The sequence below is a fragment of the Spermophilus citellus genome (assembly GCF_964194105.1).
Source record: "Spermophilus citellus genome assembly, chromosome: 4".
NCBI lineage: Eukaryota > Metazoa > Chordata > Mammalia > Rodentia > Sciuridae > Spermophilus > Spermophilus citellus.
Window position 1 is genome coordinate 22,476,765 of NC_138185.1, and position 13,899 is coordinate 22,490,663.

Genomic DNA, 13,899 nt, shown 5'->3' on the forward strand with positions numbered 1-13,899 from the left:
TTCTCTATGAACACATACGAATTATAAACATACAAATATTCATAAATGAGTTATGTAACACAGACTCTTGTAACCTTTTTGGAAGATCAATAATATATCAAGGACATCTTCTCATGCCAAAAATATTTTATGCATCATGATTTTTTAATGATTGGATATTATTCTATATATACTATAGTTTATAAAATTAAAAACAAATACTCAATTGTGCAAAAGAAGTCAATCAAAATGCAAAGAGTACAAACTGTTTGATTCTATTTTATATGAAGTTCAAAAACAGGCAAAAGCAATCTGTGATGACACCGGTCATAAGAGTGGTTATCTCCATGGGAGAATTCTGTCTGAGAAGGGCACAAGGGGGCCTTCTGTAGTGCTGTAAATGTTCTTTAGCTAGCCTGGGGCAAGGATTACATTGGTGAACACATATGCAAAAAATTACCAAGTTGTATAGTTTAGATTTGAAATCTTACTGCATATAGGTTATTTCTCTAGAAAACATTTTTTTCAAGATTCATATTTGATTGTCTCAATTGGTCAGTATTATATACAACTATAATTTGTTTAGGACAGAAAAGTCCCAAGTTTAAATGGGGAGGGGAGAGAACTCAATCACCTTCCCAGACTCCTCTAGTGGGGTGCCAATGACCTAGTTCTAGCTAATGAAATATAAGTGAAAGACTGCTAGATAAGACTCCCAGGAAAGCTATTGTCCTTCTCCTTCCCTCTGCCTGAAACTCAAATGTGATGGTTGGTGGTGAAACAGCCATACTGTGAACATTAGAAATAAAGCCAGGGGCTGGGGATGTGGCTCAAGCGGTAGCGCGCTCGCCTGGCATGCGCGAGGTGCTGGGTTCAATCCTCAGCACCACATAAAAATAAATAAATAAAGATATTGGGTCCATCTTCAGCTAAAAGAATATTTTTTTAAAAATTCTCTCTCTGGGCTGGGGATGTGGCTCAAGCGGTAGCGCGCTCGCCTGGCATGCGTGCGGCCCGGGTTCGATCCTCAGCGCCACATACCAACAGAGATGTTGTGTCCGCCGAGAAATAAAATAAATAAATAAATTCTCTCTCCCTCCCCCCCCTTTCCTCTCTCTAAAAAAAAAAATAAATAAATAAAAATTCTCTCTCCCTCTCTCACTCTCTCTTAAAAAAAAAAATGATCTTCACACTTCCCACCCTTCTGCCTTTCATGCTTGCTCGAATACCCTATTTGCTCTTTTTAAAAAAAAAAAAGAAAGAAAGAAAGAAAGAAAGCCACAGGTGCGAAGGCACTAGGTTTGAGTCTCGGCACTGCATACAAATAAATGAATAAAATAAAGGTCCTTCAACAACTAAAAATATATTTTAAAAGAAAAAAAAAGAAAAGAAAGCCACAGCTAGAGATCAGGAAGGGAAAAGCTAGCAGGGGCCTGAAATCCTGATGACTTCCTAGAACAGTTGTTCTAGTTCCAGAATGCTTCATTCTAGACTATTACATGAGAAAAATAAATTACTATTTAATAAGCCACTTGCAATTGGCTTCTGTGGCCTGTATCAGAGAGCAATTCTAACAAATATTCTGTGTCCTACAGGAGGACATTAAAGCAGTTTACAAATACTCAATTTCTCGAAGGCACATGGCAGGATTGGACTTTTTAACCCTTTGATGAACTGGGCATAGGGCATAGCCTTTTTATTTGCTTGGGTCAATTTTCTTAGATTTTCTAGCAAAAGGACTCATGATACTCTTGAGTGGAAACTTTAGAGGTCAGTGCTTGATTCTCATCTCTCTTCTTTCTCTATTCTAGGGATTAAACCCAGGGCATTGCACATGCTAGGTAAGCACTCTACCATGAGATACAACCCTAGCCCCACTGCTGATTCTCAACATTCCTTTCTCCTGAGAATGTCTATGCTTCCTTGATCATGCAAGCATGAGTCTATGAGTCTCCAGTGGCTTTGGCCCTTAAGTGACCAAAAGGAGCAAGACCTCCCTGATGACCTGCTATGGGCAAGTAGTGTAATGGAGAAAACCTTGGTTCATTACTCCTGAGACTTGAGAATTATATCCTAAATAATACCCATGTTTTATTATCTTCTTGAGAATAATTCCTAAAGGTATGTGTGTTTTAAATTTTGATACACATTGCCAAACTGCCTCCCACAAAGATAAGCTCTGTTTATTCCCTCAACAGTACATGAAACAGTTCATTGCATATTTGCCAACACTGGGTTTTTACAATCCTTTTAATCTTTGCTAATCTGACAGGTTAGAAAGAAATGTCATCTCTTTTTTAATTTCCTATTTTTAAAAAAAATTTAGTTGAAACTCTAGGAGACACATTATAAAGGGGCAAGTTTCAAGACAGATTACTGTTGGCAAGGAAGAAGAAGGGAATAAACATTTAATAAGCCTTATTATATGCCAGGCATTGTGCTTGGATCTTTACTCAACATTCATTCAACAAACATTCATCACCCAGGAACTACAAAAAATGAGAACAGTTTGCTCTTGGAAAAGTCTCTTGTGGGTCTTAAAATTGCAGCAGTATCTGTGGAGAGATCAGTTTTACCATGTGTCCCCAAATGATAAGCTACTCAGAACAAATTGATTATGGACATTATATTTATGACGCCAGCAGGAAATCACATTTTCCGACTTTCTGCAGTCCGAAGGATGCCCAGCTCTTGATTTCGCCCTCTGGTGGCAGTATAAGTAAAGTACAGTAATCAGGACTGCGGAGTCTCCCTCCCAGAGGAAGAACACTCAAGGCAATGACCAGGCAGGAAATAAAAGTGAGAAAAAAGAGAAGTCCTTTTAGATGGCACAGGCACTTTTCAGTTCCAACCATGGTGGGCCATACCAGAATACATCCTGGTGTTTTCTGATCTTCTGAATTTCAAAGTTAGTGAACAAAATGTTTATGTACAAGCTTCACATGAATGATTAAATCAGATTTTAGTAATATACCCAAAAGGACAAACCAAACTCATCTGCTGGCTAAGAAATAAGAACCCCCTAACCTGCTGTCACTCTGTGACCTCTGTATTTCTTTTATCAGAATGAAGCCCAAGCTCCTCTCCATTAGAATCACCTGTAGCACTCACTCCACTGCAGATTGCACAGTAATGAACAAATCTCTGCAGAGATAGGAATCTGCCTTTTAAAAAAACACCTGAGGGGGGCTAGGGATGTGGCTCAAGTGGTAGCGCCATGCGTGCAGCCTGGGTTTGATCCTCAGCACCACATACAAATAAAGATGTTGTGTCCGCCAAAAACTAAAAAATAAATATTAAAAAATTCTTTAAAAAATTAAAAAATAAAAAGCACCTGAGGGGCTGGGGGCTGGGATTGTGGCTCAGCGGTAGAGCACTCACCTAGCACAGGCGGGACCTGGGTTTGATCCTCAGCACCACATAAAAAAAAAAAAGCCTTTTCTTCATTACCAAAATTTGAAAACACCTCCCTTAGATTAGGGATTCTACAACTTAAGTGTGCATCAGAGTCATCTGGAAGGCTTGTTAAGACACAGGTTACTGAGCCCTCCCTCCCAGAGTTCTGGATGTAATAACCCCTGTGTGAGCCTGAGAATTTGCATTTTTAATCAGTGATGCTGATAGCCAAGTGATGCTGATGGTCTAGTCACTGAGAACCAATGAATTAGTGTATGAATGTTAACTGAGTAAGTATGTGCTAAATTAATTTTCATTACCAGAATTTATGAGGTGAGTGGTCCCATTTTACAGATAAAGGAATAGAGGTAAAAACAGATTAAGAACTACCCCCATCTATGTGCTAATTTGAATGTAATCAACATACTAATTAAAAGAAGTCTTGAATTTTATATTCCTCATCACTCATCCCCCCCTCAATTTATTCTGGCTCTATGGAAAGAGCTGAAACTGGGCATGGTGGTGCCCACCTGTAATCCCAGTGACTCAGAAGGATTGAGGCAGAAGAATCACAGGTTCAAGGTCAGCCTCAGCAACTTAGTAACACCAACAGAAACTTAGTAAGACCCCATTTCAAAGTGAAAAATTAAAAAGAGCTGGGGATCCAGTTCAGTGGTAAAGGGCTCAATCTCTGGTACCAAAGAAATACAAAATTAAAAAAAAATCTGATAAAATCCATTTAGAAGGCTTGGGATTGGTACCAAAAAAATTTAAATATTAAAAAAAAAAAAAAAAAAGGAAGCCAGTCTTGTGCCTGTAATGCCTGCAATCCCTGTGGCTCAGGATAGAGTTCAAAGCCAGCCTCAGCAAAAGCCATGTGCTAAAGCAACTCAGTGAGGCCCTGTCTCTAAATAAAGTACAAAAAAGAGCTAAGGATGTGGCTCAGTGGTTGAGTGCCCCCAAGTTCAATCCCTGGTACAAAAAAAAAAAAAAAAAAAAAAAAAAGGAGAGTTGTCTGGGGATCTGTGGCATTTCATGGCTGCAGAGGTGATTACCTTAAAATTTTAGTAAAGTAGTAGAAGATAACAGAGAGGAGAAAAAAATGTGAATTATTCAGTTGGCTTTCAGGGTTCTCTGATTCTAGACTTTTCAACCCATCTCCCACCTCTCCTCAGATGATCATTAGGAGTTTCCAAACTTAGGTAAACCCCAGGCATATTCCTACTGTGTGCATGGCTCCACACTATTCCCCTCAGCTGGCAATGACCTCATCCCACCTCCCTTTGTAAAGGCCCAACTCTTTTTTAATTTGTAGAGAATGAAAGCCAATCTTTCTTTTAATTTCCCAAGCTTCCTTGAAGTAAATGTTCTGGATGTGATTTGGGTTCCACCAATTCAGTGTATCTGGACCACGTTTGAGTTTGGAGGTACCAGCAATCCACTTGTTACTGGAGGTGGGGCCTGCAGGAGTGGCTTCTTGAACATGGCAAGGGCAGTAGTACCTGTGACAGTCCAGTTCTGGCCTATGATTTGGAGTTGTCTTGGAGTCATTTTTAGTTCATGGTCTGTTTCTATAGTTCCCCACCACTCCACCCACCAGCAAATCTGTTACAATTTATCATCCTGCAATAAAATGCCTTTCTATTTATATTAGATAAACTTGATTCTGTTCTCCAGGACTGAACCCAGAATAACACACTCCTAGTGGTGTGGTAGGTTTAACAACTTGGCTCTCTGGAAAAATATAACAATGTTTGTAAATTTTACTGCTATATAAGTGATGTATCACCACAATTTATAATAAAATATACTACAGTCTTACTGGCAATTCCATATAACCAATCAATTCTTAAGGATGCTTTTGTGAATACTGGCTGGACTCCTGTATTGATGACCAAACTATAGTTGAAGTTCAACTATGATTTGACAAATGAAACTGCATCCCAATCCACCCTTCCCAATAAGTTTAATGGTACTAAATCTTATTTGTGATCTACTATTTAACTATTTCCCATCTTCACATATATTATATTCATTACATTGAAACTTGTTTTAGTTTTAACACTACGTATTTCAGAACTTCACTTGTTCACCAAAGATGTAAGTTCCATGATGAATAAAATATTGGGAATGTATACCAGTATACCAGACCTGACTTAGGGTATTTGTTGATTCTCACTGTATAAATAGTACCACCATGCCTGATTTTTTTTTTAATTTTTTTTTTTAGTATTTATTTTTTTTTAGTTTTCAGCAGACACAACATCTTTGTTTGTATGTGGTGCTGAGGATCGAACCCGGGTCGCACGCATGCCAGGCAGGTACGCTACCGCTTGAGCCACATCCCCAGCCCCACCATGCCTGATTTTAAGTTAGCAATGTGAGTTACTGAATGTGGAGTTGGGAAGAGGCACACAATTATAAAGTTACTTCTACTATACAGCTATAGACGACATGACCTAAAGAGCATAGATAATAGTAAAATGTAGCAATATTAGAGAATGGTGAGTTCTTGGTAATACCTTTGATTCCAATATAATTTATTTAATTATAGGCTTATATAATTTTAATAAGTACTGTGTTTACCAACTCTGAAAATTTGACAATCAGTTCTTACAGGCAGGTATAAGCCAACTCTAGTACACACCCAATCTTGCCCCCTCCTTTTGTCCAGTGGTTCAATACCTTCAAGGCTCATCATCTTCCTTACATCCTACAGGAAGCCTGACTTAAGGCCTCCAGCCTTTGGAGAGTTCCCTCTTCTGAATTCTTAGAACTCAGTTTGCACCTGTCGCTTGGTACTGGCATTGACAACTTTGTCTATGCTCTGATCTAGTGGAGGAGATTATATAAAAGAGAGAACCAGTTTTTTCCTCTCTGTAGCCCTTCAGATCCTGTACTAATGTGTCATGACCTTGGCAAAGACTTAACAAATATCTGTAGTGGCTTAACATGTAAGGAATGACAGGTCAACTCAAATCCCAGCTCCTGAGAAGAGCTTTGGAGTCACAGACTGTGCTGAAAAAACAACAACAACAGCAACAAAAACCCTACTACATCTACTGTGTGACATTGGATAGCCACTCTACCTTCCCATATATCAGTTTCCTCCTCTATTAAATGGGAATAATGACCATATTAACCTCTTTGGGTTATTGTGAGACTGGAATGATTTAAAGCATGTAAAGCATGGCCAAAGATCTTATCTGTAGTTTTAGTTACCTACAGTTTACTATAGTATAAAAATATCAAATGAAAATTTCCAAAAATATACAATTTGTAAGTTTTAAACTGTATACCAATCTGAGTAACATGATTAAATCTCTTGCCGTCCTGCTCTGTTCTTCCTAGGATGTGACCCATCCTTTTGTCCAGCATTTCCATGTTACCCAGTTAGTCACTTGTAAGTTGTCTTGGTTATCAGATTGAATGTCCCAGAATCACAGTGTTTGTGTTCAAATAACTTTTATTTTACTTAATAATAGTCTCAAAGCAGAAGAGAAGTGATGCTGGTAATTCAAATATGCTAAAGAGAATCTATAAAGAGCTTTTTAAAAGTACCATCTCACATCATCACAGTAAGAGTTACATAAGTACAATAACATATTTTAATAGAGCACAATCTCATAACTTTCATTATGGTATGTTATTATTATTCTATTTTATGATTATTGTTAATATTTTACTGTGCCTAATCTATAAATTAAACTTTATCATATGTATAGGAAAAGACACAATACAAAGAGGGTTAGGTACTATCCACAGTTTCAGACATCTACTGGAGGTCTTGGAATGTATCTCCCCCCCATAATAGGGTACTACTATATATCCTAAAGTTTACAGCAATCCTTCACATCCAACACGATGTGAAGTTGATGTTTGCCTGTTCCAGCTAGGACATGGTAAGTCAGAAAAGGAACAGGACTCAAACACTGCCTGTCTGGCCACAGGCCACTATGCTGGATACACACTTCCCAGCTTCATCTCCAACCCCAGACTTCTCACCTTGCAGATCAACATGACGAAGGAGGACTCAACAAAGTCTTTTTCGATCAGCTGCCCATATGAGTACTTCTCTATCTTCCCCAAGGTTACTAGCTGCCAGAGCTTCTCATCAGACCACGATTGAAAAAGATCCAGCTTTCTGAGGGGAAATGGCTGTTAGAATTCATCACCTTTGTTGGGCACAGTGGCACATGATTATAATCCTAGCAGCTCAGGAGGCTGAGGCAGGAGGACTGCAAGTTCAAAACCAGCCTCAGAAACTTGGCAAGGCCCTAAGCAACTAGTAAAAAACCTATCTCTAAATAAAAAATTTTCAATAAATGAATAATGGGCTGGTGATGTGGGTCAGTGATTAAGTGCCCCTGGGTTCAATCCCTGGTACCAAAAAAAAAAAAAAAATCCCCTTTATCATACAAGGCTCCCAGATCTTAATACTCTCCAGAAAGGGAACTCACCTCACTCTTCCATTCTTGAAATATCTAGGTGGAAGATTTTACCACCACCCACTCCGTGCCTTAGACCACAGCCAATCTTCTACATCTTCTCAAGGCCTCCCCTCTAGATAAGTGCCCCTCCTTTGCTGCTATTCAGATACCTCTGGGTGATCCAGCTCTCTGTTTTTCTCATTTCTGCTCCTCCCTTCAGGAACCTCCTCCCCTAGTCCATCCTTGCTGTTCCATCCCAACCACGTGGCTCACTAAGCTAACCCTACATTCCAAGGACTATCCTCCAGGATAGTTCCTTACTTCAACTCACAGGCTATCTGGTGCCCTGCCCAGCAGTCCTGGTCCTACCTTTGGCTTCAAACCCATCTCCCTCTGCCTTTATGGCTTCAAATACTCAATTCTAGATTGGGTAAACAGGAACATCTGAACTCTCCTCTTTGCCAGTTGTTCCCTGTGGTTGAAGGCCTATCCTACAGTGATAGCTTCTTCCCCTGACCTTGTGTATCACTAGTTATGGGCTTGCCTTCCCTCATATGTGACCCATCAGGCTGTTCTCAGTCCCAACAGGTTATGGGCTCAGAATTGACTACATTAGTCAATTCAGGTTAACTCAAGATAACTCAGGCCTCAAAAGTGCTGAGTTCATTTCTAGTGCCAATGAGAAGAGGTTTAGTGCCATGTTCAAAGGCACAAGGGCCTGGAGAGACAGGAGAAAAGTAGGGCCACCACAGGAAGAGTACCTCCTATGTGCCATGTATAGGACCACAACCTTCTCATGATCATCTCATTCCATCCTTACAATGAACTTTACCCCCTTTTACAATGAATCATTACCCCCATTTTATAGAACAGAAGGCTAAAGCTCAGAGAAATGAAGTGAACTACCCAGAGTCACATCACTGATAAGCCTGTTAAACAGAATTTGTGTAAGGCCATGGGAAATTATAATCCATGTATGTATAATATGTCTAAATACACTCTACTGTCATGTATATCTAAAAAGAATTTGGACTGGGCTCCTACAATGGATAGACAGACCAACCCAATAAAGTCTAATTACATAACCAAGTTTTAGCTGGGTACAGAAGGCCCTATATTAGCCAGTTAACTTACTACACTGTAGATAATTATTTTAAATGTATTCAATTGACTGGATGACTGACTAGGGTATAGCCAGTTTTCTATGCCTCATTTCTGCTTTCCTATCAATAGTGTCTGTTCATACTGGTGACTAGAGTTCTTAAAACCCACTTTGATTCTGGGGGCTGCCTGATTTACAAACTGTTTTTCTTTTGTTTTGCTTTATTCAAATAATCTCTACTAAATTTAATTGGTCTAGGGAATTTTCCTTTTAACAAGCCTATTATGGTTTGGATATGAGATGTCCCTGAAAGCTTATGTGTGAGATAGTGCAAAAATGTTCATAGTTGAAATGAGTAGATTATGAGAGCTGTAACCTCATCAATGGTTAACCAATTTGATGGATTAATAATATGAAGGTACTACTATACAAGGTGGTAACTATAAGCAGGTAGGGTAAAGCTGGAGGAAGTAGGTCACTGGGGGCTCGTCTTTGGAGTTTTATTTTATCCCTGGCACCTCTCTTTCTGCTTCCTGGCTGCCATAAGCTGAGTGGTTTTCCTCTGCCATGCCCTTCTGCCATGGTGTTCTGCCTCACCTCAGACTCAGAGCAATGGAGTCTTCTGATGATGGTCTGAATCTCTGAAATGGTGAGCCCAAAATAAAATTTGCCTCTTCTAACTTTTTTTTAGGTCTTTAAAAAATTCTTTTTAGATATACATGGCAGTAGAGTGTATTTAGACTTATTATACATACATGGAGTATGATTTCCCGTTCTTGTAGTTGTACATGACACGGAACTACACTGGTCACGTATTTGTATATGAACATAGGAAAGTTATGTCCGATTCATTCTACTGTCTTTCCTATTTCCATCACCCCCTTCCCTTCCCTTCATTCTTCTTTGCCTAATCCAATGACCTTCTATATTCTTTCCCCCACATCCCCCAACTTGTTTTTGTCAGAAAACAATGTTATGTCAACAATGTCAGCAATGAAAAGCTGACTAATACAAAGCCTAGGAGCTGAAATTGGAAGTCAGACATATTTTTCCAGTTTCAGAAGATGAACTTCATCTCCTTTCAAAACTAATTCTCCATTTTTCCAGGCTCCATACCCTTCTTGACACTACCTCTTTCAAAGAAGACCAGACCCCTTTGCCCAGAACACTTCCATATAGCTGTGCAACCCTGCAACCTGTATTTTCACAGCCAGTGCAGATAATGTCATTTGGGTTTCCTCTCTTCCACATAAAAGCAAATAACCAAAGAACAAATAAGGTTTAGTTTATACATCTTTATGTGGTCTTTCAGAAAGTACTCAAAACAAAAATCTTGTGCTATATATGAGTTCTGCTTTTAGGTTGTTATATAGAGTACCTATAGTACTTTCTCACCCACACGTGGTTGTAATTATTTATATCCTGTTATTCATTTTATTCAATATTTATTTGTTAATGTGTCTGGCACCATGACAACATGAGGATACAACAGTGAAAAAGACAAATCTTGTCCTGGCCACCACATTGCTTATAGTCTGATGGAGCATATAAGCTATAAAGAAACTATCATGCAACGAAAGAATTACAGTATAGACAGGGATTTTAAAGAAACAGGAAGCAAGAGAAGCACAGATGGAGCATCCTTTCTATTCTGGGTCAAGGAAAGGTGGTGTGAATTAGTGAAGCTCAGGGACTTCTGAATCAGACACGCTGGGCATATCATCAAATTGAGCCTTGGCTTTCTCATAAAACTGAGAAACTTGGTTTTCCATAAATTGAGGAAAGTAAGAGAAACAATCTCATGGGTTTAAATGTAAGATTAGATGCAACAAGTGGTACAAAGTTCTTGGCACCCTGCCTGACCCAACAAGAACTCAATCTTCATTATGTATTCTTGTCTGTTTCCCATCATGCCTAGGACAAAGGCAAGCACTAAAAACAAAGAAGGGTAGAAAAATGTTGAATGGAGTTACCTAAAAAATTCAAACCGACTCTCAGCATCCTTTTGAACTTCTTCATCCAGCTTATTAGCCAGGAAATCCTCCCTGTCAACAACCAGGAACTCTGTGTCCTCAAAGCAGACCACAGTGGCCCTCCTTGTTCCTGTATTCAGAAGGCCCATTTCCTGTTGGGTGGTTAGAGATAAGGGCACATGTGAGCACCTCCAGTGTCCTGCTCATACCCCTGTACACATTTTCCATTTCCCCCTGAACTCTTTCCTCCCCAGAATGCAGGCTCATTGGCCTCCTCCATACTCCTGCTTGTTCCCTCACTGTGCCCCACTCTTCATTTGCTGCTTGTAGAAAATGAGGCAACAGGTCTGAATAGGCCAGCGAGGAAACTGGAGATGCCTCATGGAGGCCATCCTGTCACTGAATTTCTGAGAGGTTATATGGGGAACATGCTCCTTTATCATGAGACAAAAAGGTTAACTTTGGACATTACCTGGTCCAACTCACCCATAATATATATGACATGTAAGGACACTGAGACCCACGTGGATCAGTGACTTGCACAGAGTGTGAGGCAGGACAGGGCCTGGTCAAGAATTTTGAGCAAGACTCTTGCCACACTCCTAACCCCAGGTCAGGAAGCCATACTCTTCCCCTGGACTTACCCCGAAACAGCTGCCCCTGTGCAGCAATGTTGGACGGGGGTCTAGGAAGGCACTGCTGCCATCTTCATCCTCAGTCACTGCAACTGTACCCACATAGATGAAATAAAAGCTGCTACCCCTCTGTCCCTTCTTGAGAATCACACGCCTACGGCCAAACCTGGGAAAAAACCATGGCCAGTTGACCCGGTAGCAAGAGGGAAAAGCTCTGAATTGGTTGTGCTCTTAGCTCTGGACTAGAAGAAACTTCAGAACAGCCCAGTTCCTGTCCTTCAAGTTAGACCCCTTCACTAATACCTAACCAGCTGCCTACCTTGGTTAGACTGAAGTCTTCTTACAGCAGAGCCTTGGCCAGACTTGTTCATGCTGTATGTGCTTAGACACATGGTAAATGCTAAGTGAACAGCAGTTGAGTAATAAAGAGACGTGAAAGCAATGGATGGGTTAACAGAGAAGCTAAATGATTATGAGCCCTTTGGAGTCAGATTAGCATCCAAATCCTATGTATGACCTTGGCTGTGTGACACTGGGAAGCTCAGGGTCCCTCTCTGACCTTCAGTTTCTCTTATCTGTAAGATACAAATGAGCATGTCTGGAAAGAGAGAGGTCAGTAGTCTTATTATGATCCCCAGTAGCTTACTACCCAACTGCACACCCTTAGGATAGAAGTACCCTGGCCTAGAGCAAACTAGGATTTAGTTCTTAAACTCAGACCCCACAGATGTTTCAGGAAAAGCCAATCTGGTTCAGGAAGAACTAATGCCAAGGCTATGACTTTGAGTGACTGGGAAGAGGTATTCTTTTTTTTCCCACTGGAGTAAGACTGGATAGAAGTTAGAAGCTATGACTATGGCAGCCAACTTGCTTGGATGAGGGGAGAGGGTGACTGACAGGGAGTTTTTTTTTTTTTTAAAGATAATAATGAACCTTTATTTTATTCATTTATTTATATGTGGTACTGAAAATCAAACCCAGTGCTTTACACATGCTACGCAAGTGCTCTACCACTGAGCCTCAACTCTAGCCCCTGACAGGGAGATTTATATGAATGAAGAATCAAGAGACAGGGAGAGAGGGCTGGGGATGTGGCTCAAGCGGTAGCGCGCTCGCCTGGCATGAGTGCGGCCCGGGTTCGATCCTCAGCACCACATACCAACAAAGATATTGTGTCCGCCGAGAACTAAAAAATAAAAAAAAAAATATTTAAAGAAATTCTCTCTCTCTTCTCTCACTCTCTCTTAAAAAAATTCTCTCTCTCTCTCTCCCCTCTCTCACTCTCTTTAAAAAAAAAAAAAAGAGACAGGGAGAGAGACAGAAAAACATTGGATCCTGATAACACTGAGTCCCTAAATCCAGCTGAGCCTGAAGCTGAAGAAACATCCCAGGACTTTTCATAGCCACCAATGCATTCCCTTGGGCTGTTTTCTCAGATTTGCAAATGGGAGAGAATCCTATCTAAACTGCTAATTCCAGTTCCAGAAATAATCAACAACCATCAGAGGGCTTTAATGATCACCACTTGCTTGATCTTCCCCCAGATCTTATTACCATCTCAATCAAATCCATATTATCATCCTTATTTCTCTGATGAAGATACTGAAGCTCAGAAAAGTTAAGTGGCTTGGCTGAGATCACACTGGGGCAGATGGGGCATCAAATTCCTGAGCTTCAAGCAAAGTACCTTTGGCACCACTCTGCTGTGGAGTCTTTATAGACAGTGGTAACCTACTTTTCTTCCTTGGACTAGAACAAAGCAAATGGTCCTCTCTGCATGGAATGTTCTGGTCCATACCTCCATCTACAAGTCAAACTGTTCAATTATCTCCTCTTGAAACTTGTGACCAAGCCAGCTTTGCCCTGAACATCACTGGGCATAAAGTATCCTGCACCAGTGATAAAAAAAGCTGACTTGTGTTTATGTCATAGACTGACCAGCATGAAGGAGGATGTCTATGAACTATAATAATCTTATATCCTGGATTTTCAAAATAGGCCTAACCTCAAATATTCTGTTAGGTTGCCCCATGAAGCCATTGAGATGTCCTGGAAATGGCAATATTTCCACATGCCCACCCCTTAGACTTCTTTAGTACAAGTTATTTACATGGTAGTTTTTGTGTCACAGACCTTTGATAGTCTGGTGAAATCTTCATAGAATGATGTTTTAAGTATGTAAAATAAAATCCAGCAGAGTGACAGCTGACAAATATTCTTAAAAACCCAAATTTTGGGTATAACAATATATGTATCTTTGCTAAAGCAGTGAATAACAAGATCTAGCAGAAGATAAATGACTACCTTGATTTTAAAGATGTGAACATAAATTATTTTTCAAGAAATCTGCTATAGGGCTGGAGTTGTAACTCAGAGTGCTTGCC

At 40.0% G+C, this 13,899-nt stretch overlaps 1 protein-coding gene across 6 annotated transcripts in view; it reads right to left on the reverse strand.

Annotated features, from left to right (window-relative positions):
* CNBD2 (cyclic nucleotide binding domain containing 2) overlaps positions 1-13,899 on the reverse strand; it is a 62,350-nt gene that overhangs the window by 29,665 nt on the left and 18,786 nt on the right. For all 6 annotated transcript variants that reach the window (XM_081291112.1, XM_081291110.1, XM_081291111.1 and 3 more), the window contains 3 exons: positions 11,525-11,681; positions 10,881-11,032; positions 7,381-7,519 (listed from right to left, as the gene is read on the reverse strand). In XM_081291112.1, coding sequence (XP_081147238.1) covers positions 7,381-7,519; positions 10,881-11,032; positions 11,525-11,681 — 448 coding nt within the window. The remainder of the gene's footprint in view (positions 1-7,380; positions 7,520-10,880; positions 11,033-11,524; positions 11,682-13,899) is intronic.